General features: G+C 56.8%; 1 protein-coding gene across 4 annotated transcripts; it reads right to left on the bottom strand.

Moving 5' to 3' along the window:
* Positions 1 to 2,085: 2,085 nt before the first annotated feature.
* LARS2 (leucyl-tRNA synthetase 2, mitochondrial) lies at positions 2,086 to 27,331 on the bottom strand. Of its 4 annotated transcripts, none has more exons than XM_076068213.1 (21): positions 27,226 to 27,331; positions 23,648 to 23,869; positions 17,352 to 17,480; positions 16,746 to 16,837; positions 16,296 to 16,356; positions 16,052 to 16,141; positions 15,516 to 15,659; positions 15,247 to 15,354; positions 14,445 to 14,607; positions 13,858 to 13,962; positions 13,583 to 13,698; positions 12,748 to 13,034; positions 12,131 to 12,229; positions 11,126 to 11,263; positions 10,543 to 10,646; positions 9,958 to 10,140; positions 7,568 to 7,737; positions 7,172 to 7,249; positions 6,464 to 6,575; positions 5,741 to 5,874; positions 2,086 to 5,382 (listed from the first exon to the last, which is right to left on the bottom strand). In XM_076068213.1, the coding sequence occupies exons 2-21, from the start codon at positions 23,864 to 23,866 to the stop codon at positions 5,194 to 5,196; spliced, it is 2,721 nt and encodes a 906-aa protein (XP_075924328.1). In that variant the 5' UTR covers positions 23,867 to 23,869; positions 27,226 to 27,331; the 3' UTR covers positions 2,086 to 5,193. The 4 variants fall into 4 exon arrangements, with proteins under 4 accessions (XP_075924328.1, XP_032813695.2, XP_032813693.2 ...); XM_032957804.2 differs by lacking the exon at positions 27,226 to 27,331 and adding an exon at positions 26,025 to 26,258; XM_032957802.2 differs by lacking the exon at positions 27,226 to 27,331 and adding an exon at positions 25,858 to 26,258.
* Between the last annotated feature and the right edge of the window lie 274 nt (positions 27,332 to 27,605).

The raw sequence follows: 27,605 nt of genomic DNA on the forward strand, positions 1-27,605 counted from the left end.
CCGATCCCTCGCTCGCTCGAGGAGACCTCTCCGGGAGCGGGGTGGGGAGGGTGCGGAGTTGGTGGGGGGAGTGGGAGGAGGGTGGGGAGGGGGGAGGTGACACTGACCCTCACCCTGACCCTCACCCTGACCATAACACAAGGGCAGGGTTAGCACCAGGGTTGTTGTTAGACTCGGGGGCAGGCAAGTGGTGATGGTGCTGGTGGTCTGAGCGGCGTTTATGCCGCTTGTCAGTCGGCTTGTTCACGGCGTCCGCGTGTCTGTGTGGTGGTGTGAGCGTGAGTGGTGTGTGTCCGTGTGTTGGTGTGAGCGTGAGTGGGGTGTGTCTGTGTGGTGGTATGAGCGTGAGTGGTGTGTGTCTGTGTGTTGGTGTGAGCGTGAGTAGTGTGTCTGAGTGTTGGTGTGAGCGTGCGAGTGGTGTGTGTCTGTGTTGGTGTGAGCGTGAGTGGTGTGTGTCTGTGTGTTGGTGTGAGCGTGAGAGTGGTGTGTGTCTGTGTGTTGGTGTGAGAGTGGTGTGTGTCTGTGTTGGTGTGAGCGTGTGAGTGGTGTGTCTGTGTGTTGGTGTGAGCGTGAGAGTGGTGTGTCTGTGTATCTGTGTGAGCGTGCGAGTGGTGTGTCTGTGTGTTGGTGTGGTGGTGTGAGCGTGAGTGGTGTGTCTGTGTGTTGGTGTGAGCGTGCGAGTGGTGTGTGTGTGTGGTGGTTTGTGTCTGTGTGGTGGTGTGAGCGTGAGTGGTGTGTGTCTGTGTGGTGGTGTGTCTGTGTTGGTGTGAGCGTGAGAGTGGTGTGTGTCCGTGTGTTGGTGTGAGCGTGCGAGTGGTGGTGTCTGTGTGTTGGTGTGAGCGTGTGAGTGGTGTGTCTGTGTATTGGTGTGAGCGTGAGAGTGGGTGTGTCTGTGTGTTGGTGTGAGCGTGAGAGTGGGTGTGTCTGTGTGTTGGTGTGAGCGTGAGTGGTGTGTCTGTGTGGTGGTGTGAGCGTGAGTGGTGTGTCTGTGTTGGTGTGAGCGTGTGAGTGGTGTGTCTGTGTGTTGGTGTGAGCGTGAGTGGTGTGTGTCTGTGTGTTGGTGTGAGCGTGCGAGTGGCGAGTGTCGTGTTGACTCAGACCCTCCAGGAAGACCTCTCAGCTGCCCCTGAGCTTTCCACCGACGCAGGGCACGCTGCGCCAACCCCAACTTCAGCGACATCGCCTCTCTCTCATCTCAAGGACCACAAACCATCAATCACGCCAACTCCGTGGGTCATCCTCGAAGAAGCAGCAGCAGCGGCGGCTTTTGGCTCAGCCATCGGACAAAGACGGCCACTGCATCGCGCGGCGCTTTCAGGTGCGATTCCGCGGCCGTCTGGAACGCTCTTGCGATATTTGGAAGCCACTGGAGCAAAGCGTCTCCGATTAGCACGGTTGGCTACGTACGGCGCGGAAGAAGTTCAACTTAATAATGTACTGTCTCACGGGCAACACTCGCCGTCAAAACGACCTGGAGACAGCGGTGTGAAATTCCACATTTCCACGGCGGGAGCAAGTCTCTCCAAAACCACCCTTGCTGTTAGTCGCTATAACCTCACTTCCACTCACCAAAATAGGCCAATGGGTTCATTCACAAGAGCGACCTGACCCCAAGAGCTTAGGCAGAAGTGACGAATTAAACAAAACTATAACCGGAATGCCATCGCTGTGCATGTGGTTTTTGTTACCGTCACTGGAAAGTCACTTTCACTTGCTCTACGACACCCCCACCCCCCGCTCCTGTTTGGTGATCACCTGTTACGCATTCTAATGGGTCACTCGCGCAGACCATCGCCATCACACGAGAACGTGGACTGGCAGGGTCAGGACACAGATTGATTGTATCGAGCAGCCTTGGTGTATGGGGAGCGGTGGCGCAGTGGTTAGCGCACTGCAATACACAATCTGGCGACCAGTTCGATTCCCGCCTACGGCCAACACCAGTGAATGATCCAGCGCCTCCCCTAGGTCGACTCCGCCTTAAAACGAGTACATGAGGTGCGCTGTGCGTACATCATCACTGTGGGGACAAAGGCGGCCGGGCGTGTCCCGTGCCAGCCATCATTGGTGATCGCTTAGAGCAACTTTGTCTTGTTTTTAAAGTATGAGTTTATTTTTATGGATATGTTGATACAATTATGTACATGTGTAACTACTGTATTCGTGCAGGCGAGTGTAGTTATGGTAAATGTATGTACAGTATAAGTACTGTATACGTTTGTAAGTGCACTTTCGTGTGAACCCATTAAACCCGCGAACGTTGAGCCAACGTTGGCGGTGTTGTTGGAACTGTTGGTTCAACATTACATGTTTGGGTACAGAGTCCAATACCACCACCGTCAGGAATGCGTCATAATAAACATCCATGACTTATCCACTGCTGGATGACTCACGTGACCAGACACAAACATCCCGCCGACTCGGAGCACAGTGGCTTACTGAACCCTACAACCGAGGTGGTCATTTTTTTAAATTGAAACTTTCGTTGAATGAAGTGCAGCTAAATCCATTGTTGTACTTAGAAGTGCAGTAACTTCGGCACGCAGTGACCGGCGTGGAGTCTGGTCACACAAACCCCCACACCGTGGGCAGGGCCCTCGTCCAGCAGTGGACTCGCCGTGGCTGGTGATGGTAACCGGCTGATTTGGACGTCCCCCTTGTCGTCGTGATTAACGCAGTTGCTGCTCTTTCTCCCGCGTCAAAGGAGCGCGGACCACAGCAGCAACACCGCCCCATACCCCGGGGCAACTTGGTAGAGTCCCTCCTGAAGAGAAGAAACATTCTCGAGACTCGGCGAGGCTTTCCTGGGTAAACAAAGCAGAGTCATCGTTGTCGGAGACGCGCGTCTCACCGACGGGATTAGGTGAATTGAAAAATCGATTCCAGCATTCCACGAGACTCGACAGAATCGATTCCGTCAAACCGCCCCGCCCACTTCGTTGAATGCTTCGAACGCGATTAGCCAATCGCGTGGGAGGGGCGGGGGCCTTAAGCTGGCGCTCGGGCCAATCGCGCGCGCGGAGCGGGCGCTTTAACGGGTCTCGGCGCACTCGCACCACGTGCACAGGTGGCACGTGGTCCTTCACGGCGGGGGCTTCACTTGAGAGGCCATCCACCGCGTCAGACAACATCGTCGGCAGGAACCATACGCACGTCTAATTCATAAATGCAAAAAAAACAAGAGACAATCCGCAGTAGAACTAGTGGCCATGCAACCTAAACTATGTACTAACGTAAACCCAGAGACGCAGAGAGATGAGACCCGGAGTCTGTGGTACACGCCTAGAGGCACATTAAAGACAAGCCCACAGTGCCATTGTGGTCACGCAACCCAAACTATGTCCCATCGTAGTACTCTGCGCTCCTTCAACGGAGGAGGAACAACAGCAACTCTTGAAGCCCCCTCGACGTGGCCAGCAGACGTCACAATTGGCATAACCAGGTGCGAACTTAAGGGCATTCGTCCGCCAGTTGGGGGTGATAATTTCAACGCAGAGTTCCAAGTGAGCGCGAGTTTTGTGGGGCAGATTTACGCCCTGACGTCGGTACACAATGGCTTACGCTTGTGAACGGCGTCAGGGCATCTTTAATGTCCGTCGTGAGTGAAGCAGGCGGTGCTAAGTATTATTGTGGTTATTCCGCCGCAGCAATCACCAGGGCGGCCGCTGGAATTCGAACCGTGAACCTCTGCAACAAGCGGCGAGCCGCGCTACCGCAAGTCCGCGTCACCGCTAATTGCAACTTTGATGGTGCTGTTTGTTGATGCCACTCGGCGTTTTGGACCTCTTATCCACTGTGTTAAAGGAAATACACGCGCAGAAGCCCTTAATTGTTTAATCTCCTGCAAGTCTGAGCAAGCCCGAGTCGAGCGAGGCAGGGGCAGTGGCGTGAAAGTCGCGGGAGAGCGAGCGAGCTGCCAACTTCCACAGCGTTCTCTGCCGGGCTCTCGGTTGTCATTCGCCGGTGCTCGTTGCAGCTTCCTGAACAACACGTTGAGAGGCGAATCCTCGTAGCAGTTAATACCTCAGTGGCCTTTGCCTGGTACGATGGGGATGGTTTAGTTTTATTTGAATGTGTTCGAGTGATGTTTTTTTGTAGTTTGTTGTAACGTTCTTACCCGCCCCTACTGGACATATGTGAAACGGAGCTTTATAGCTCATCGGATTCCTCCAGTATAAATATTCTGAGTTAAAAGTGTCGTGCCATACTTACCGCATACCGCCCGCCCCCCATGCCCCCCAAGCGCCATCACATCAGCTTGTGCTGAATTATCACACAACGTGATCTGCAAAGCGACGATACACGGGCGGTGATGATGTGCGGGAGTGTTGAGCACAACGCGACACAGTTGACGGCGAGCACCAGTGGCGTAGCTGCCGGGTGTGCAGGCGGTACAAGTGCACCGGGGCCCACGGGCCACAGGGGTTCAGGTGCCAGGTTACTAAGGGGGAGGAGGGAGGGGGTATCGGACAGCCATGCTAGGCTACTGCATGCCAGTTGGTGTCAAATGCAACGCGTCAAAGACGAACACAGCTTCAGCGCCAGGTTCTTTCTTGCTACCACCGACATGCGACATCCAAACTCAAACCGCGGCGCTGAGTTCGCAACCCTTACGTCCATAATCCCCGAGACCACGACATCAAAGCCTCGAGCGAGGCCTCATCACCCAACCCCCATTATGATTTGGCAAGAGCATTTTAAATAGCTTGATGCTAATGCAAGCCGTAATTATACGGGCGTCTCGTCCAGATTGCGTCAACTCTCCCGGCACGGCTGACGGGGGAGGAATCCGCATTCCGCCTCGGCTGCTCTGTCTGCCCTGTCTGCCCTCCCATGCTCCCGTGTAGGTTTTGGGGTCTTCGCGAGGACTCGGGCCGTCTTGTCGGATCGCAGAATTTCCACTGTGGGAAGACAGAGCTCGTTCTCCTTCCTCCCGGACTGGGTTCACAACGGGGAGGGGGGGGGGGGTCCTTGAGCACGGAGCAGCGGTGCAGCGTTGCTCGTAGGTTGCTGAAGTTGACACAATTTGCTCTAAAAAAATTACGACGAAAAACCCTTCCACTTCATGCTCGTCCCTTTGAGCTGTCATCTCACTCGTCGCCCCGTCTCCCGTTTCTGCTCCTCTGCAGAGCGGTTCCAGATTCCCCCGCGTGGTGCCAAGGTCGGCCCTCTTGAGAGGGAGGTGGGGGGGGCTCAGGGATCCTCCCGCTCCACCAGGAAGTTGATGAGGGGCGTGCGGTGTGACAGGATGGCCCTGTGGATGGTGCGGCCGGCCAGGTGCTCGGCCCCGAGTGCGCTCAGCAGCACGGCGCTGCGCACCGCCTCCGCGTCGCCGGCCACCTCCCGCGGTACCGGCACGGAGCCCACCGCCACGTTGTTCACCTGCGCCCGCACACGACGCGGAGACCGCTTGAGATTCCTCACCTCGGCTCTCGAAGATGTTCACGGTTGCGCGTGGCGGTGAAGGCACGTGGCGCGTCCCAGGGGCCACACACCGCGGCCGAGTAATTTAAATGTCGCCGTGGCCGATCGTGGGCATCCGTAAGTTCGCGCGGAAGTTGGCGAGCGAGCCAAGAGTCGCCCGGCGAAAATGTAAAACGCTGCCGGACGAGCGATGGAAGGGGGCAGCGGCATCGCCATGTGGGATCCGCTCGTTGGCGTGGCAGGAGACGGCCGCCGGTGGGGTCCCACCAGAGGGGCCCCACCGGAGGGGCCCCTCTGGTGGGGCCCCCGCACGTACCCGGACTGTCACGTTCACGATGCCGGGCTCCCGCTCCACGACTTCAGAGCTGGCCGTGGGCCACGGGTGCTGCAGGACGTCGCGGTCCCACTCGAACCTCCGCCCCGTCTGCTTGTGCGGGACGCTGCCCACGCCTGGGCACGCCAGAGTCAGATATTCGTTTTGACCGCCCGCAGACTCACGACCCCGGGGTCGGAATTCGAGACATGAGTTGAACACCCACCCCCCTACGCCCCCATGAGTCATTCTGTTTCCTCACACCTATAATTATAATGGGGGTTAACCTATTCATCTTGTGGAGACGAAAGTCAACTTGCACAGGGCTGTAAGAAACCTTGGGCAGACATCCGAAACCAATATAGTATTCTGGCCCCAGCAGCAGGGAAAGGGGTCAGAATTCCCGGGGGTAAAAGTCCCATCTCACTCCGGAACTTGCTGCTCGTTGATGTCAGAACCAGAGCCAGGAGCCGAGTCTCCGAGTCGGGAGCCCACCAAGCTAAACAGCTCGAGGGCCACTTGGCCGGGAGACACCAGCGGCAGCACCAAAGTGCTTGCACATTACAAGTTACACGTGCATTTACAAAATGTAATGATAACAATGTTATCTTAAACGTTTCCGCAATTAGTAGAGAGATGGCGCGGGCGTCTGTACGTGCACGCGTGTGCGTGTACGCCGATATGATCGATCTCGCTCGGCTGGTCGTGGCTTGCGACTGGCGTCACCTCTCCAGAGCTCGGAGGCGAGGTGCGGCGCGAGCGGCGCCAGCAGGAGGCACAGCGTGGCGAGTGCCTCCTCGTACTCCTCGCTGAGCAGCGCCACGCGCGCAGACGCGTTCTGGTACACGCGCGCACAAAACAAGATCCCCCATATAGCCTTAACAGACTGTAGAGGCAAGTGCTGTTAGCGAGCACCTATGAAGGCTGGAACGGTACACGAGGGGGTGGGTGGCCAGCACCACGCCCGACCGCCTTCGTCTCCCTAGTGGCGATGTTTACACACCGCACCAGGTACTCATTTGAGGCTGAGTCGACCAAGGGGAGGCCCGGGACCGGTTCAGACAATCGTCACTGGTGTTGGCCGTGAGCGGGAATTGAACCCGGGTCGCCGGGTTCATAGCGCAGCCCGCTAACCGCTACACTATCGCTCCCCACACGCGCGCACACACGCGTACACGCACGCACACGCGTACACACACGCACGAATACACGCAAGCGTACATGCGCGCGGCAGGAACGTGCGAGCGCCCGGTTCAATCAGCTGTGCGCCGTCTCGGTAACACATCTCACACATCTCACACGTCTCACACGTCTCACACGTCTCACACGGTCACACGACACGGTGATGCAGCCCGGAACAGACGGGGACGTGACACAGCGATGAACACATCGACCCGAGTGGGGACTGGCAGTGCCGTGGGTGTCTGCGCTCACAGTGAGGACGTTGGAGAGCCCGATGAGCCTGGAGATGGCGGAGTTGAGGAGGAATTCTTCCTCGAACACGGCCGTCACCTGCAGGAGACGCGGGGGCGTGGCGTCAGCGATGGTCGCGACCGCACGCCGCGGCACGCTATGGCACGACCCTGCGCGCGAGCCGCAAATTTATGGCCGAAATAAAGTCGGCGGGGTTGACAAATGTGCGTTACCGGGTGTTTACGTGTTACCGTGCATTAGCGCATGTCACACGCGCACAGACGGCGACGCAGCCACCGTCGCACAAGACGGTGGCACATTTATGAACATACCAAGACGGCGAACACAGTGACGAACACACAAGGACGGTGACACGCTGGGATTGCGATGCCGCAGGGAGACGCTGGCGTCACTGGCCTTGCGGACGGTGAGGTTCCTCTGCTCGCGGATCGTCGCGGCCTCCACCCTCTCGTCGCCGGACAGCAGGCCGGCGTCGAGCACCCCCACAGCCGCCCTGCCGGCCACGAGGCGTGACACCAGGGCCCAGAGTCGCACCTGCCAGCGCAGCACGCCGGGCAGTGCGTCCGCTGCCAGCGCCGACGGCCGCACGTGGCACCGGACACACGAGGCACGGGTACACGGGCACACAAGGTCATGGTGTCACGGGCACACGGGAGACACGGGCGGGACATGGGCACACAGGGGACACCGGCGGGACAATGGGACACAATGGCATGGAACCTTGGGTGGGACACACGCCCAATTAGTGACGATAATATTCATCGCCACAGTGATTTGTGTCAACGGTGACTGAGTGGAATGAAACTCATCGAGCCCGACGATGGCTCGGACTTCTAACGCACAGGTGAAAATAAAATAACAAAAAATCACGACGTTTCGGCCACAACACAAGCGGCCTTCATCAGGTGAAGGGACGAGACTGTCTGGAGGACAGCGCTCTCGTCCCTTCACCTGATGAAGGCCGCTTGTGTTGTGGCCGAAACGTCGTGATTTTTTGTTATTTTATTTTCACCTACGTGACTTTACCCAATAGAACCAAAGAGTATGGATCCTAGCAGTCACGAAAGCTTTAAATCTAGAATTCTAACGCACAGCCCAAAGCACGAGGGCACTTCTGAGAGGGCTGCTTTTAGTGTTTAGTTCTTTCCCCGCACCTCCGATTAGCAGAGTTGGCTACGCGAAAACCGGCCATTGTGAACGGAGCAGTTAAACAAACTACCGAGAGGGACAAGCGAGAGGGCACTACCGAGTATGAACGAGGCCGCAGCCCGAGACCGTCGATAACGTGACAAGGGACGGCAGTGCACCGAGGAATCAAGGCGTGGTCAATGGCTAGACAAAAAATGGTTGACCCGAGCTCACTGATTGGCTGACCTCGTAATATTTACTGCAGGGGTGTGCGGAGGGAATTGTGCACCCCTCACTCATCTATTTGGTGAGTCGACCAGGCTAAGGGAACGACTAAAGTGAGGGAGCGACTAAAGTGAGGGAGCGACTAAAGTGAGGAAGCGACTAAACTGAGGGAGCGACTAAAGTGAGGGAGCGACTAAACTGAGGGAGCGACTAAAGTGAGGGAGCGACTAAAGTGAGGGAGCGACTAAACTGAGGGAGCGACTAAACTGAGGGAGCGACTAAAGTGAGGGAGCGACTAAAGTGAGGGAGCGACTAAACTGAGGGAGCGACTAAAGTGAGGGAGCGACTAAAGTGAGGGAGCGACTAAAGTGAGGGAGCGACTAAACTGAGGGAGCGACTAAAGTGAGGGAGCGACTAAAGTGAGGGAGCGACTAAACTGAGGGAGCGACTAAACTGAGGGAGCGACTAAAGTGAGGGAGCGACTAAAGTGAGGGAGCGACTAAACTGAGGGAGTGACTAAACTGAGGGAGCGACTAAAGTGAGGGAGCGACTTAAGTGAGGGAGCGACTAAAGTGAGGAAGCGACTAAAGTGAGGGAGCGACTAAACTGAGGGAGCGACTAAAGTGAGGGAGCGACTAAAGTGAGGGAGCGACTAAAGTGAGGGAGCGACTAAACTGAGGGAGCGACTAAAGTGAGGGAGCGACTAAAGTGAGGGAGCGACTAAAGTGAGGGAGCGACTAAAGAGCGACAAGACCACGACGGGAGCACCGCCTGCGAGGCCGGGGAGCAGCGCAGCAGGCGGAGAGGGGCTCGGGACAATGCGTCATGGGGAAGGAAGACGGAATGTAGAGTGGGGGGGTGTGAGGGGGAGCGCGGCCACTGTGAATTACGGCCGAGCCGGAATCGGCTCGGAGCCAGGAATTCGCTCTTGGCACGCGGCGCGCACGGGCGGCGGGCGGGCAACGGCAGCGGCGCCAGGATCACCGCGAAACCGGCCATTGTGAACGGAGCAGGGAAGCGGCACTGCTCACCCCCCGCCCCAGCCCCCCTGAAGCAGGCGGGATCAGCGGAGAAGGCCACGGCTCCGGTGGCGGAGGAGTGGTGGGGAGGGCGGGTTGTACGGTGAGCGTTGGCACAGTGTTGGCGTGGGACCAGTGGCTCAGTGGGTGATTGCAGGGATGGTGGAACACAGGTGATACAGGTAGTGTGGCGCAGTGTTACAGGTGGCACAGTAGGGATTGTACAGTTCGTATGATAGTGGCACAGCAAGGTGGTAAAGGTGGCACAGCGAGGGTGCCACAGTGGTATCGGTAGTAAGGGGCGATTGACACAGCAGTTGCGGTGGGATGGGGAGTGCGGTAATGCACGTGGTGATGCACGTGGCGTGGTCAAGCGTGTGGTGCTGCGGTGGGATTGACGCTGGCGCCACCCACTCTTGCTGTCCCACAGCAGGTCCTGCTCGGGCGGCGCGGCGTACAGCAGGAACAGGCGGGCCGTATCCAAGCCGTAGGCGGCCAGCACCTCGTCCGGCTCCACGCCGTTGTGCTTCGACTTGCTCATCTTCTCCCACGTCACCTCCAGCGCCTCGCCCGTCGAGCGGTGCGTCGCTTTGTCGCCTGCGCGGGATCGAGAGGGGGCCCCGCGGGGCGCAGGGAGCAACGGCGGCGTTGGGACTCGCGCGGCCTTGGCCGGGCCGCGGCACCCGCATCCGGGCGGGCGAACCGACTCGGCGCCCGCCGGGTCGCGTCGACGCCAAAGCGACGGCACGGCGAGCGGTCGCAGCACCGTCCGGGAGAGAACCCGGCGACCGCTTCGGCGAGCCGCGTTTGGCCGCGTTTCACCATCGCGAGCCGCGGCCAAGTGCATCGAGGCGGGTGGACCGGCGACCGCCCGTACACGGCGCCGACAATACCACGGCAAGCCAGCTCACCACCCCCACCACCCCCACCACTGCCAGGCACGCGCCTTCCCCCCTCCCCCCCAACGTTCTGTCTGACAGTCACGTGACTCCTGCTCACCGCTGACGAGCACCTCGCTGCGCGGGAGGAACTGGCCGGTGGACGGGAGGCGGAACGTCTGGCCCTTGATGAGGCCCTGCACCAGCAGCCTCCGGAACGGCTCCCTAGAGGGGGTGGCAGAAGACATTTCTACAAATCTCCATTCGTGTGAATGGGAATTTTTAATGCACCCCAAAGCGGACATACACAAGGTGCAGACCGGTGCTGGGCAGCTCCGGCACCACCCCGGACGGTTGTTCAATGGGCGATTGCCATGCTAAATTCTCGACATTATAACAGGGTGAGCGTGCCATCCAGTGGGGAGCTCTGGAATCGCGCTAATATAATGCCCCATTATATTATAATTCCGCTTATTTACCCAGCAAAATCTCAGATGATTTTTCAGCGCTGAGGATGTTTGCATGTTTTTTTTTAGCTGTGCGAACTCGAGAACCCAGAGGAAACACGTGCAGAACAGGGAGGACGTAAACTCGACGAGGCTCTCCCAGGTAAACAAGGGCAATCGCAAGAACAACAACCGTGTGAGAAGGTCTACTGGATGCGGCGTGCCGGGTGCGGAGGAGGCGGCAGAGGAGGAGCCGACCTGGTGGCCACCATGCCCTGGTCGTGGCAGAAGTGGCTGAGGAAGCGTGCGTAGTAGAGATGCATCACCGCGTGCTCCTTGCCCCCCACGTACACGTCCACCGGCATCCAGCGGTCGGCACGGGCACGCGAGAACGCACTGTCACACCGCACCGCGTCACACCGGCGCGTCGCACCGCACCGTTACACCGCACCATACCATACCGTGACCTCAGGCCACACCGTAACACAAACTGTTAGCACATAATGCGACAACACAAGGGCACGATACCACACTGCAGCATGCGTCTACACCGCCACTCTAACACCATGCCACAACAGCACCGCAATACACACCGAGTTGTACCACCACACGCACCGCACCACTGCAAAGACATCGTCTCCACTCTCCAAAGATCAACCAATCACAGGGTGCGGTACTGCGTTCTGCTCCTAGCGAAACCGCTGCCGATTGGCTGTCCGGTGTGCGGACGGCCCAGGGATCTGACGTGACGATTCGGCGATCTGGGTTCGGAGCGGGGACGCTCGGCTCCTTGACCCCGGCACTCGCCGGAAGAAGCAGCAATTTGAGAGTCCAATCGTGGAGTTAGATCGTAAACAGAGCACGCAGATCCATCTCGGCCTCCGCCCGCACATCCCGCCGGGACCCGAAACACGACGGTAATTCACAGCGCAGGCCGCGCATAAGTGCCAACGCATTTTTTGTAAAATATTTGTATTTATCCAAGGTTTTATACCCCAATGCATTCAGTGCATCATCCTGCGATAGGGAATAGCCAAGATAATGGCCTGTGGAAGGAGATAACGTGGAACTACTTCTGAGATACATTCAAGTGACCCCGACGATCCTAGAAGGGGAGCGCAGCTTCTAGGAGTAGAACCATAAAATCTGAGGACAGAGCGAGATGGTGACACGATGGCTGCCGTGGGGGGAGGGGCGCACGGGGAGGGGCGGGGTCGAGCAGCCCCGTCGGGCGAGGCCTGCGCCACCAGGCCTGCCGCTAACCTCGTGTCGTTGTCGGGGTCGGTGTATCGCAGGAAGTACCAGGCCGAGTCCACGAAGGTGTCCATGGTGTCCGTCTCCCTGCGCGCCGGGCCGCCGCACCTGGCGCAGACGGGCAGAGGCCGTGGACCCCGGCCGTTAGCGCCTCGTGGCCTTGACGTCACGGCCGGGACAATGCCGACGGTCATGATAGCGAAATTCTACGAGGCTCAAATGGGACACACCCACTTTTATATAGCCACGCCCACTCAATCACTAGCTCATGCCCATCACACAGACATGAAAAAAACATAAAGACAAAGATTCGCGTATGTCCATATGTATCTTTTGCACCGAACGAGCATCAGGATGTTGGTGCGTGAGCAAGCACGGCACACAAGGGGGTGGGTGGCCAACACCCCGTCCTAGTGGCCATGCTCACACATTGCACCAGGTACTCATTTCGAGGCTGAGTCGACCTAAGGGAGGCCCAGGACCATCAATGGAGTTGGCTGTGAGCAGGAATCAACTTCAGGTCGTTAAGTTTGTTGCGCAGCGTGTTAACCGCGACACTACTGCTCCCCTAACAACACGATGGACACACAGACGCACGCGCACCACACCGCGCCAGCCCACCGTACTTGGGGCACCGGCAGTGCAGCCAGTCGGTGGCGGCGAGCAGGGGCGACGCGCCCTTGCCCGTGAACGTGGCGACGCGGGGCAGATGCACGGGCAGCTCCGAGGGTGGCACGGCCACGGCGCCGCACGCGCCGGCGCAGTGCACCACAGGGATGGGCGTGCCCCAGTAGCGCTGGCGCGACACCAGCCAGTCGCGCAGCTTGGCGCTGGTCGCGTGGCCCCCGGCACCCAGCCGGCGCGCGAGGAGCATCGCTGCGTCGCGTGCCGCCCCCCGCTCCAGCCCCGACAGCTGCCACGGGGGAGGGGGGGTCGGAGGTCAGAGGAAAGAGGCAGCGTCAATTCCCGTGGACGGAGTTTGGGACCCATGATCCATATTTGTTTTTGGTTCCACGTGGCTGAACTGGACAACGAATATGGATTACCGTACTACGGAAAACTGGTGGTGAAAGCGTTTGTTAACGAAGTGCTTTAATCGGGGCTGACGATGATGACGAAGATGACTATGAGATCTGAGCGACCCGTCTGTGCGTCTGTCTGTGTGGGCAGAATCCGGGAGGCCTGGTGGCTCCAGGCACTGCCCTCCCTTTGAGCCACTGTGGGGCGGGTAGTGGACCGACCACGCGGGTGGCTCGGGGCCAGTGGTGAATCTGTTCATGGAATTGACGGCGAAAACTTTCACCAACGGCGTTCCTTCACTTTTGTCAAAGGTGACAAAGTGCGGACGGAAATCATCACCAAGCGTGACGAACCCAGCAAAGGCGACGCTAACGAGTCTCTTTGAATCTCCCCGTACGCTCCCCTTTTCTTCCGCCTGCTCTCCCCGCGTTCTCCCGGCACCTGCTCGGAGTTGATGACTCGCTCCGTGCCGTCGGGCAGGCTCTCGAAGACGGCCGTGCACTCCAGGCCCAGTTTCTCGGCGACGGCGGCGTCCTCGGGGGATGCGCCGGGGATTCCTGGGACGATTCACGAGCACACGGACGCACCAAATCACCACCGAACCCCCACTGAATCCCCATCCGATCACTACTGAAACACCACCAAAATCACCATCGGAGCACCAATGCCTTCACCCAGCAGTAGATGGATCGCGGCTGATATTGTCGAAGGCTTACCTATCATGCACTCCAGGTAACCTTCGAACTCCGAGCTGGCGGCAATGACGACGGGGATCCGTTGTCCGGTGAAGGGGTGAACGGCCTTCACCTGGGTCAGGACGTCTGTGGAGACAGCGCCGGAGCGGTGCACAAGGTGGCGCGGGGTTGATTTGTCGACTCGCAGTCGCTCCACGGGCACCTCGATATGACACGGAGACTACGACTCCAACGACGAACGCTGGCCGGACGGTCACAAACGTGGGAGACGGGAACCAGAGCGGAAAGGGCGACGAGGAAACACGCTCCGTGTTGCCGGGAACGCAGCAGGGTGGCCCGCGCGAGACCCTGGCTCGGCCTGGCCAAGGCGACCGCTGCGGCGTTGGGCGACGGCGAGAGACCGTCGGGGCGGACACTGGAGGCCGCTCGCGTCTCTACCGCGCGTCTCGACTGTGCGGCAGCAGCGGCGGCAGCCGCGGCGGGGTCTGGCGTACGGGAGAGGGCATCGGTAGCGAGGAGGAGGTGCGGCGGTGTTAGCGGTACGAAGACCGAGTGATCTCCATCGCGTCCGATCGAGCGCGGCTCGCGAGGATGATTTCGGGACTGACCGGTGTCCGGCGAGACGTCGCCACCGCCGAACGCTGCGCGCAGCCGGCTCTTGGGGTGCAGTAGCCGGTGTCGGCGCAGCAGGTGGAGGTGCGACGCGCCGTGCGCCGCCTCCGGCGCGTACGTGAAGGCCGGCAGGACCTCGCCGGTCGGCTCGCCGCCCACCTGCCCCGCCACCGCCACACAAGCGATCGCTCGTCACCACGGGAGACACCGGGAGCCTGAACTACCCAACGGAATGTTCGTCTTCGTGGGCGACGCTGACAAATCGTCCATCAAGGGTGACGCTGAGAGTGCGAACGAACCGATTGTCACCACGTGTGACACGGGCAGCCTCAACTACTGAGAGGACTGTTCATCAAGGGCGACGCTACCAACCCAAACTACCCAAGCGACTGTCCTTGATTGTCAAAACTAGCAGCGAGAACAACCACACACGTGTGTGTTTACACGTGTGTGTTTACACATGTGCACACGTGTGTGTGCGCACGCGTGTATGGAGAGCGGTGGTGCGTTGGCTCGCGTACTGCGCTACAAATTCGGTGGCCTGGGCTCGATTTCAATTCACGGACAACATCAGTGGCGAATATCTGAATAGTTCCTGGTCCTACTCTAGGCTGACTCATCCTGAAATGATGAGTTGGTGCGGTGCGTAAACATCGACACAAAAGCCGTGGTACCCGCCCCCTCCCACGCCGTTCCAGCCTTAATCGGTGCTCGCCGACCCACCACTTGCCGCAACGGTCTGACGAAGGCTACGCGGGGGCACCTTTGTCTGTGCGCCGTGTGCGCGGTGGCCGTCACCTCGAGGGGGAAGTGCAGGAAGCAGCCGGAGCAGTCCCCGAGCCAGTTGGCCTGCATGGCACGCACGCCGTGCCACGCCGGCAGCTCCCGCAGCCCGTCCAGCAGCGCCTGCCAGCGACACCGCACGTGGACGCTCAACGACCGCAGCCACGCCCGACCCACGCCGGTGCCAGCACGTGCGCCCACGTGTGCATGCGTCCGCGCGTCTGCGCGTGCGTCTGCGCGTCCGTCCGCGTGTGTGTCCGTTCGTCCGCGCACGCGCGCGTCACCTTGGCGTAGGCGGTCGTGCGCAGGAACCACTGACGGATGTAGCGCTGCTCCACCACGGCTCCAGAGCGCCACGACCGACCGGACTCGTCCACCTGCTCGTCCGCTAGCACCGTCTGGTCCACGGGGTCCCAGTTCACCAGCGCCTGCTCACCAACACGTCACCCACAATCGCCCGACAACAACATCCATCGCCGCCGTTCGCCACCGAGCGGCGGTGCCGTCACCGCGGTGCCAGGCCAGGTGCATGTCACCCACCACCACCCCCACAACCCCCCACCACCCCCCACAGGCTTTAAGGGCTTCTGCTGTCGTAGGAGTCACCGCTAGATGCAGGCCGTCGCCATCTCCCATGATCCTGCGATGTCACAATCCGGAAACCGCACATGGGCTCATCGTATCGCTCCATCTCTGCCGTGGAAGTCCCCTCGGGGACGTCCCCTTGTCCGCCGCTCCATCACGAGTCTACACCATCGGCCATCGTCCCTTCTCGCGACTCTGACGACCAAAGCGTACAAATGGCGAGTCCGTCGCGTACCTCCTTCTGGTACGCCAGGCCAGCCTCAAAGAGCTTGACGAACAGGTACTGAGTCCACTTGTAGTACTCCGGCTTGCAGGTGTAGATCTCCTGGAACGAGACGTGGGGCGGGTAGCACGCAGGGCGCGGCACGCACCACCACACCGTCGCCGCACCAACGGCAACCCATGTGTGCTTACAGCGTGTGAACGTACGCGCGTATCCGCGGGGCGTGCGTGCGCAGACGAGCGGGGGTGCTACTCACGCGGTCCCAGTCGAAGCACAGGCCCAGGTTCTGCAGCTGAGTCCGCATGTGGGCGATGTTGCTGCGCGCAGACACACACGTTCGCACGCGTTCGGGTGCGCTTCGACATCAGCACTTGTGATGCAGGGTTAGAAGGGTTAGGAATTGGGGTCGCGGTTCTTTACCCACCGCGCTCTTGACGTCACGGGGCTAAGGAACGAAAGCGGCGCCCCGCCGTGCAAGAGAAGCGACCCTGGAAGATGACGTCACAGAACCGCTTCTCGGGTCCATGCAATTCCCTCTTATCCACAGACAGTGGCGCCACCACCTCACACGGCCTGCTGTACAGATTCCAGCCCAATGCCAATCTAAGCGCAGGTCTTGCCGACGTTATACATCTGGAATGCGCGCGTTCTTGCGCGTGCGTTCACTTGCGAGCCGCACGTCGCCACGGCGACCCCCCCCCCCCACCTCGTTGTCCACTCCTCGGGGTCGAGGCCACGCTCGATGGCCGCGTTCTCCGCGGGGAGCCCGAACGCGTCCCAGCCCATGGGGTGCAGCACCTGGGGGGGGCACGGCAGGCGTGGGGCACGGGGCGCCTAGTTAGGGCAACCGCGCGTAGGGCACGCAGTGCGGGGCACGCGGCATTGGGCACGGGGCAGAGGGCACGGAGCGCCCTCCGCCGCATACAGGCGATGGGGCGCGGGGCGTGGGGTCGGGCGCGTGGTCACGGGCCGCGGCGCCACGAGAGGAGCGTTCGCGGTAACCCCCCTCCCCGTTCTGGGGGTCCGCGTCTGGGGACCCGCTCGCCGTCTACCGCACCGCGAGTCCGGCGGCGGGACGGAGGCACGGCACTCGCGCCGGTCGCTCGCTCCCTCGGGAAGCCGCGGGGCGGCAGAGCGCGACGCACTGGGCCGCCGCGCGGCACGCGCGTGGTGACGCTGGCGGTGGTGGCCGTGTTTGCGGTGTCAAGTGTTGGTGGTCACAGTGATGGCGGTGTCGGTGTGTTGGTGCCGGTACTGCTGGTGTTGGTAGTGCCAGCGGTGGTGGTGGTGGTGTCGGTGGTGTGGTGGTCACCTGTTTGCCGTTCATGCGATGGAAGTGCGCGATGGCGTCGCTGATCGTGTAGACGCGCACGTGCCCCATGTGCAGCCTCCCCGACGGGTACGGGAACATGGAGAGCACGTAGCTCTTGGGCCTCTCAGCCTGGGGAGGAGGCAATGCCACAACACCACAACACCACAACAGCACACCACCACCACATCAACACCACCGCATCATCACCACCACCACAACACCACACCATCACCACCACAACGACACACGGCCACCACCACCACATCAAACACCACATCATCACCACCACCACAGCAGCACACCACCACCACAACAGCAGAACCACCACCACCACCACATCAACACCACCGCATCATCACCACAACCACATCACCACACCATCACACCACCACAACAGCACACCGCCACCACCACCACACCAACACCACCACATCATCACCACTACCACCACAGCAGCACACCATCACCACCACCAGCACATCATCAACACCACCACATCTTCACTGCTGTGTCACCACATCGCTTCCACGTCATCATTACACCACCACATTACCAGGTACTCTTTTATGGCTGAGGTGATCTAGCTGTGGCTCAGGACAAGTTCTGATAGCACTCATCATTCACAATAGCCGAGTTTAGGAATAGAGCTTGTTCTGTGTGAACCACTGTGCCCCTGCTCCCTAAACACTCTCACATACACACCCACTACACACGGCAGTGTAGTGGTTAGCACAGTGCATTACGAACCCGACAACCCGAATATGATTCCCGCTAAGTACCAACATCTGTGGTGATTGTCTCAACCGGTTCTGGGTCTCCCCTAGGTTTACTCAGCCTTAAATGGGTACCTGGTGGAGTGTGGTACTGGACACACCACCCCACCCCCATGCTCCACTGCTACCCTACAAGCCCTCTCTGTGGCTGATGAAGATAACGAGGTCCAACCAGCTGAACCCACGAGGCACTGGGCTCTGCAGGTCGTGACCCGGGCACGGGCGTGCGGGCGATCTCTGGAGTGGCGAGGGTCCCGTACCGGATCGCTTGTCGCCGGATCATCGCGTTCCCACGCCAGAGCGGTTTACAATGTCCCCGGTAATCCGCTCCCAATGGAATCCATCCGCTCGCCGCTCGCCCGTGGGTAGCGAGGGGGGGTGCATTGTGGCCAGCTTAGCGGGGTAGGGCACCGTCCACGGGAAATTTTATCAAACGTAATTAACACAACCGCTAAATATAGCCAGCGATAAACTCGTGGATGCCCGAAAAAACTAAATTGTTGGGAGAGACTCTAGAGAAAAGGAATATTGTAGTTCACAGAGATCCATTGAGGGGTCATTCTAAATCAGTGGGGTATCTATAGCAGGGTCATTAGAAATCAGTAGGATCTCTATTGTGGGGTCATTCTAAATCAGTGGGGTATCTTTTGCAGGGTCATTATAAATCAGTGGGGTATCTATAGCGGGATTATTATAAATCAGTGGGGTATCTATAGCGGGGTCATAAATCAGTGGGGTATCTATAGCGGAATCATTATAAATCAGTGGGATCTCTATTGTGGGGTCATTATAAATCACTGGGATCTCTATTGTGGGGTCATTATAAATCAGTGGGATCTCTATAGCAGGGTCATTATAAATCAGTGGGATCTCTATTGTGGGGTTATTCTAAATCAGTGGGATCTCTATAGCTGGGTCATTCTAAATCAGTGGGATCTCTATTGTGGGTCATTCTAAATCAGTGGGATCTCTATAGCAGGGTCATAAATCAGTGGGATCTCTATAGCGGGGTCATTATAAATCAGTGGGGTATCTATAGCAGGGTCATTCTAAATCAGTGGGATCTCTATTGTGGGGTCATTCTAAATCAGTGGGATATCTATAGCAGGGTCATTCTAAATCAGTGGGATCTCTATTGTGGGGTAATTCTAAATCAGTGGGATCTCTATAGCAGGGTCATTCTAAATCAGTGGGATCTCTATTGTGGGGTCATTCTAAATCAGTGGGGTATCTATAACAGGGTCATAAATCAGTGGGATCTCTATAGCGGGGTCATTATAAATCAGTGGGATCTCTATTGTGGGGTCATTCTAAATCAGTGGGATCTCTATAGCAGGGTCATTCTAAATCAGTGGGATCTCTATTGTGGGGTCATTCTAAATCAGTGGGATATCTATAGCAGGGTCATTCTAAATCAGTGGGATCTCTATTGTGGGGTAATTCTAAATCAGTGGGATCTCTATAGCAGGGTCATTCTAAATCAGTGGGATCTCTATTGTGGGGTCATTCTAAATCAGTGGGGTATCTATAACAGGGTCATAAATCAGTGGGATCTCTATAGCGGGGTCATTATAAATCAGTGGGATCTCTATTGTGGGGTCATTCTAAATCAGTGGGGTATCTATAGCAGGGTCATTCTAAATCAGTGGGATCTCTATTGTGCGGTCATTCTAAATCAGTGGGATCTCTATAGCAGGGTCATCCTAAATCAGTGGGATCTCTATTGTGGGGTAATTCTAAATCAGTGGGGTATCTATAGCAGGGTAATTCTAAATCAGTGGGGTATCTATAGCAGGGCAATTATAAATCAGTGGGATCTCTATTGTTGGGTCATTCTAAATCAGTGGGGTATCTTTTGCAGGGTCATTATAAATCAGTGGGGTATCTATAGCGGGATTATTATAAATCAGTGGGGTATCTATAGCGGGGTCATAAATCAGTGGGGTATCTATAGCGGGATCATTATAAATCAGTGGGATCTCTATTGTGGGGTCATTCTAAATCAGTGGGATCTCTATAGCAGGGTCATTCTAAATCAGTGGGGTATCTATAGCAGGATCATTATAAATCAGTGAGATCTCTATTGTGGGGTCATTCTAAATAAGTGGGATCTCTATTGTGGGGTCATTCTAAATCTGTGGGATCTCTATTGTGGGGTCATTATAAATCAGTGGGGCATCTATAGCGGGATCATTATAAACCAGTGGGGTATCTATAGCGGGATCATTATAAATCCGTAGGATCTCTATTGTGGGGTCATTCTAAATCAGTGGGATCTCTATAGCAGGGTCATTCTAAATCAGTGGGGTATCTATAGCGGGATCATTCTAAATCAGTGGGATAGGGTCATTATAAATCAGTGGGGTATCTATAGCAGGGTCATTCTAAATCCGTGAGATCTCTATAGCAGGGTCATTCTAAATCCGTGGGATCTCTATAGCAGGGTCATTCTAAATCCGTGGGGTATCTATAAATAGGAACAACACAGGTCAGCGATGCTGTACATAAAGCAAATCGAATGAAGAGTAACTTGTGTCGGACTTGTCATGGAAGTGGAGAGCCAACAGAGAAGGAAAGAGTGGAAGAGACGGCAGCAGCAGAGGCCACGGCCGCTCGGGAGCAGCGGGGAGAGAAGGGGTGGAGAAGGACGGTGGGGGGCTTTATCCAGCGGTGGGGAAGTTACCGGCTCACAACAACAACAACATCTATAAATGGATCGCGCGGTATGTGTGCCTATGTCACTGTCAACTTAAGGTCACAGGACCTGTAATTACACGGCCACGTATTTACTCGGTGCAAATATTTAAGCGGATGGGATTGCGTGTTAGGCGCTACGCTGTCACAAAAGCGCGGCAACGCCCGCGCCTCCGGACTCCGTGCCGCGCCAAGGATACTGTTTCGATGACCTCCGACCCCTGACACGAAGGGACAAAGCGAGCGAGAGCCGAGGCGCTCGCTCCGGCAGAGCCGGGCGACATCAAGAGCGCCGTGGGTTTTTAACGAACCACGGCCAACGACCGAGCGTTGGGATTTAAAGAATCCCGGAACAAGACCTTTCACCTCGCCCCAAAAATCAATCGCGGGCGAGAGACCGCGTTTTAAGGGGACGTGCAACGATCGCGCCGGTTTGAGCCCAGCGGTGACTGCGGCCGCGACGAGAATGGTTCAGGGGCCAGGGTCACGGGAAAGGGACAGTCGACGTGAACTCCGACCCCACGCACGAGGCAGCCGGGTGGAGTGGGGCTCGCAAGCCGATTTAGCGCCGTGTGCCGGCTATCACCGCGAACCGCCTCTCCGGTGCCCGCTCCTCACAGCACCGCTGAAGCGCGTGGCACCACGGACACGAGACTTTCGTGGGCCTCACTCCATCGCTGTCAACGCCCCAAAACTCCTGGAACCATCGCTTCACACACTCACGTCCTTGGCTCCTCTCCCATCTCAATCGCGGCTCGATGCTGAAAGGTCGATTCTGCACGATAACTTCACTCGCAATTATTGAATATCCTCGTGTCTACAAATATTAGGCAGGAGTCACCATATACTTACACTGCACATAGAGTAACATTGGTCAATGACACGCATCGGCCATCGACTCACACTGCCCACAGACTCACATTGCCCTCTTGACTCGTATATCCTCATCTGTATTCGTACAACAGTCACCCGATATCTGTTTAATGTTTCTGTAACTTATTTTGTAATTGCGCTACGATCAGCCGAAAAAGAATCTGCCCAAGCCGACTTAGGCTACAGGGAATTAATTCATACCTAATTATAATTGTGAAATATTTTAAGATTTTCATAAGATGCAGTTGTGTTTGCTCAAACAGTAAAATCTTGGATTGCGAGCATAATTCGTTCTGGAAACGTGTTTGTAATCCAAAGCACTGTATATCAGTTGTGATCACATGACGCTCGGCAGACAAAGCGTATACGTACTACTCGTATTGCAAGACCTCGCTCGTTTATCAAATTTATATTTAAAAAATTTGCTCGTCTTGCAAAACACTCGCAGACCAAGTTACTCGCAATCCAAGGTTTTACTGTATTTCTATTTGCTTTGTTGCTGTGCTTCATTTGATCTGTTTTGCTCTTGTCATATTGGTGACCGAGGTCACGCTTGCAAAATGAGGCTCATCCTGGTCTCTCGAGTTGTTGCGCGGTTACACAAACCGCACTTGGCGACTTGAACCTCGTGTTCGAGTCGCATCGCGTCGTCGTTTGGCACGATGTCGGACGTTTTGCTCCACGTGCTGGGACCGAACTGAGCCGTTCACCTCCCCCCTCGACGAACAGAGCAGAGCCAATCAGCAACAAGAACCGGCGACGCCAGCAGCAGCGTCAGCGGCAGCCGGCGGCGCTTTATGACGGAGGGACAACCGAGCCGGCTCAAACCAGTCATTCCCAGCAGCACACGGAGCGAAACGTCGAACACCGCGCCGAACGTCGTGCAGCACGACCCGAAAACGCATGGGAGGGCAGAGTGGCAGCGGATCGCACCGCGCTTGTTTACTCAGGCGTCTCCGGAACGAATCCGCACTGTGGGTTCGTGCGCTGCGAGCCACCGGGGGAGTTTGATGCTCATTTAGAGAGGCGTCTCACGAGGTCTTCGTGGAATGTTCCACGAATCGATTTGCAACTGCGCCGTCCGTGCAAATGCCACTCTCGCGTGCAAACACCAGCTGTGGGAAGGTAAAGGCGCATCCCTGCAATAACTCGCTCACGCCACTGCTGGCGGAAGGGCTTCCGCCAGAGAGGCGCTCTACAGAGCACCTTTAGAGGCTTCTGTGGCCTCGTCATCCACGCCGGCCAGCCGTCTTGGATGACGAGGTGGGAGTACTCTTACTTTACCCCACCAACACTCGACCTGCTGATCGGCTAATCCCGGTGTACCCTAATGTGTGCTGCCGGATTGACAGAGGCGGCGGTAGGGATTAAGAAGCTTGCGCCGCTGCGTCCGCTGTGGCGCTGGACGCACCAAGCGGTCTGCTCCCACCGGACTTATTACCCTCCCCCGACACAATTTTACAAGCGCTATATATAATACGGGCTTGATTACATTAATTTAACAAAACCGCTTCAGACGATTGTGATTTAATTTGCTATTATGCGCGCTGAACACGACCTTTGTGAATTTCACTTGGCGGCTGTTAACGAGATCCGTTATGCTACATTTACATTTTAAGGTGGATGTGTTTTGTAAAAGGTGTATTCCCTTGCAAATGGGACAAACGGGACAGTCGGTTCCCAATAGTGTTTCGTGGGGGGTTAAATCGCGGTTCCACGTGGCACGTGGTTCCAATGCCTGACACTCCTTGCGATGATGCGCCAGTATCATCTGACGATAATGGCCTCGGATCCATAAGAATGCCCTTGCGGTTGAACAAATATCGTCACGCATTCATTTCTAAACCGGATATTTTCCGGATCGTTGGCGAGACCGGAGTGGGTGGCACGTGGCCAGTCGAAGCCACGGCCAGAGCGAGCGAGAGCTATACTCGATGTGGTGTGCCCGCGTCTCACCGAGGAGCGCGACAGCTCTTTGCAGATCTGCTGGATCCTGGGTCTCCACCAGCGCTCCACCTTGGCGCGCGTCTCCGCCGTGTACCTCTTCTCCCACTGCCCCGTCTCGCTGTAGATGCTCCGGGCCGGGACCCCGCAGCCCGGCCGGGGCCACGCGCAGCAGTGGGGGGCCCACGGTACGCGGGGGGGCCGCAGGCGCGACGGCAGCCTCAGCAGCATGACCTGCACCGCGCGGACCGTGGCCGCGATCGGCATGGCTCAGTTGAGCGGGGTGACGGATGGACGTCGCCTCTCGCGGGTTTTTTCGTGCGGTGGGCCTCGTGTCGCTGCGGGCCGCGTGGAACGAAGTCACGGGGCCGTGTCTGGCCTGCGAGTTGCATAGCCAACTCACTCCTGCGGCTGAGGTAAGGGGTCGGAAGTCTTTCATCCCAGAGCTCATTACAAAAAAAATGCACGGGGTGAGGTGAGGCAATGGGGTGGAGGAGACTCGGGACATCGGCACGGATTTGTAATCAGATCTTCCGGACGGGAGCCCTCATTAGTGGACCCGGCGCGCGCGTCCGTGTCACGCGCGCGTCCGTGTCACGCGCGCGTCCGTGTCACGCGCGCGTCCGTGTCACGCGCGCGTTACATTTCATCCGCGTCACGCGCCCGGCGGCAATCGATGGCACGCCGCCTGCACGGCACCCTGCGCGAGCAATCGACGATGCCTGGGAATGGCACTGGGTGCTTGTACAAGGCAGCACTGGGATGTGTGTGTGTCCATGGAGCCCGCTAAAATGTTGCTTTTGCGTCTCAATTGGCTCTGCTTCTTCATCACCGGCAGCGATGGTCTATCCACTGTTGGATGAGAGCCTCACATAAGGGGCCGTCCATAAATGACGTCACGCGATTTTGGACGATTTTTTACCCTCCCCGTCACAAAAAGTCAAACCCCCCTCAAATATGACGTCACAAAGCTCTGCCCCCCCCCAACCATATTTCCATTTTGAAAATAAAACATGATTCAAATCGCTTTAAACTACTGACATTGTAGTGCGTATTTAATGTGGCGCTGCACTCTGATGTTGCAGGAGAAAACATTGATTAAAAAGTCAATTTAATTAAGTAGAACGTGTTGTCTATATTTATTTAAAGTTTCGCATTTTGATGTGACGTCACATTTCTCACCCCCCCCCCTCGTCACAAATGTCTGACCCCCTAGGTGCGTGACGTCATTTATGGACGGCCCCTTACACGACATGTACTGTACACACTTGTCAAGCCTACGTCGTCTGAGCCCTTTGCCCACCCACAGCAGGGTGGAAGCCGTTCCTCGCTCGCAGGAGACTGGCCGCAGGGGACCCTCACCACGCTCCTCGGTGGAGTGGCGTCCCTGGACCGGTTCACAAAGTACTGTAGCCACTGATGTCAGCCGTGGTGGGTAAGAGACACTCGGGGTCGCTGCTGCGTTATTCCTGCAGTGCGCAAACCACTGCCCCACCACTCGCACAATTACCCGACAATGACAGTACGGGCATTGTGTATACAAAAAAGACAAAGATCCCCCGTGTAGCCTTAAACAGACTGTAGGGGCAAGTGATGTTAGCGAGCACCTGTGAAGGCCGGAACAGTACACGACGGGGTGGATGGCCAGCACCACGCCAGACCGCCTTTGTCTCCCCAATAGCGATGTTTACACACCGCACCAAGTACTAATTTGAGGCCGAGTCGACCTAGGGGAGGCCCAGGACCGGTTCAGATAATCGTCACCGGTGTTGGCCGTGAGCGGGAATCGAACTCGGGTGTTTGGGTTGTAGCGCAGTGTAGCGCTAACCGCTGCACCACCGCTCCCCACACAACACACAGCACCTACGGGCTTCACGCCATGTGTGTGACTTTCATCGGCACGGGCGGTTCAACAGCCATGAAAACTAGACAACTCGCGACATTGTTCATGTCATAGACGTTTATAATCACTCACTGATGGAGCTGGGCAAACAGCGCAACATCGGACCACAGAGCTTGGGAGTTCCTGGCGCCGATTCTGCAGGCTGCACTCTCCGCTCGCCTGTGGCTTACCGCGCCTCTGACTCGCGCGCTCGCTCGCTCTCTCTCCGAGTGAACAGAAACTGTGCGCGCTGTAACAATACCAACATCATCACCATTGTTGTTGATGTTCTGTGTAAGGCTACGCGAACAAACCCCGTGTTCGCGTGTGCAACACTCACGCGTACAGCAGGCGACTCGGCGTGCGGTTATCTGTGAGACCGATCCGCTCTCGCCCGCCGACAATAGTCAGTTGTGTGTACCCTCTACATACAGTGCCTTCTCCACTGCTAGATACACAGCGGACACACACGCACACACGTGCTGTGGCCGTGGTGGTGTACTGTACCGCCCACACGTGCTGCCAGGGTCGCCCTCTGCGCGTCCATCTTACTCAGGGGGGCGCGAGCCCCGCGCGCCATCTTGCTCAGGGGTAGCCCCCGCAGTGGCTGTGAACAATCCGTGCAGCGCACAAACAACACGATCCGTGTCAACACCACCACCGCCGTCTGTTTGTGGCCTTTACAAGAGGTATAGCATCGGTGACGTTTCGGGCAATGACCCTCATTCATGGCATATAAACAGTGGATGACACGAGTTGGAGATTGCGCGTTTATACCAAGGGGTGATACTTTATTAAGGAAATGTGTCTCTATTAACAGTGCTTGAGGTGACATCAACAATAAAAACTATGTCAAGATATTTGTTTTAAAGCATGTTCCTCGGTGTAAAGTGCAAGTCTACCAACTCTGTGGCTTTTCTTTAATAAAACCAGCACCTCCGATTAACACGGCTGACTAGAAGAGCTTTATATTCTTTGGGTCTTTCGGTAAAGTCACGTAGAATGAGAATAAAATAATAAAATAACACAATAAAATTATCACGTTTCGGCCACAACGCAAGCGGCCGTCTTCAGGTGAAAGGTACAGAACTTAAAGCTCTGTCGTCCCGACAGTTCTGTACCTTTCACCTGAAGACGGCCGCTTGCGTTGTGGCCGAAACGTCGTGAGAATTTTATTGTGTTATTTTATTATTGTATTCTCATTCTACGTGACTTTACAGAAAGAACCAAAGAAGATGAATCCTTGCAGCCACGAAAGCTTCAAATCACGTAGATAGGTTCAAACAAAATAACAAAAAACTACGTTTCGATCGCAAAACAAGCGGTCGTCATTAGGAAAAGGGGGTTAGCTTCTCAAAGCAAACTGTTTATAAAGGTTTAGAGATGGGCGTAGCCCAAGTGGCACCCTCCACCAATCGCTGCCCACCACTCATTAACATTCGCTGCCCCGCCCATGATGCTCTTTGGGCTACGCCCATCTGAGTCGAACACCGTTTTGAGACGAGGCTCAAAAGAAAGCTGTCTCTGGTGTGGACCAATTCGTTTCAAAGGCAATGCCATATATTACTATGTTTTTTTGGTTGAATTCTGACCACAAGTGTTGTGGTTAATGCAGACATGACCCCTTGTAAAAGGTTTCAGTTTGGTGTTCTCATCTTAACAGTCCTTCAATAAAAAACGGTTTTATTAACAACTTCGTTTAACTCACGATCGAGAAGTACGTCAATGATGCGGCGCCTGCTCCCACATCAACGCTTACTTGAATTAATTGATTACTTTATAACTGAATCTTCAATGTACAACTTTTGTTTGTGTGGAGTGAGGGTGCCTGTAACTCCTTGACACGAAACAGGCGCCCTGAGAGACACCACACGTGGCGCCCTGAGAGAGACACACACACGTGGCGCCCTGAGAGACAAGACACACACACGTGGCGCCCTGAGACACACACACGTGGCGCCCTGAGACACACACACACACGTGGCGCCCTGAGACACACACACACGTGGCGCCCTGAGACACACACACACGTGGCTCCCTGAGACACACACACACGTGGCGCCCTGAGACACACACACACGTGGCGCC

This window comes from Petromyzon marinus, chromosome 20 (genome assembly GCF_048934315.1).
Source record: "Petromyzon marinus isolate PM22_M1 ecotype Great Lakes invasive population chromosome 20, UKy_Petmar_22M1.pri1.0, whole genome shotgun sequence".
Classification (NCBI taxonomy): Eukaryota; Metazoa; Chordata; class Hyperoartia; order Petromyzontiformes; family Petromyzontidae; genus Petromyzon; species Petromyzon marinus.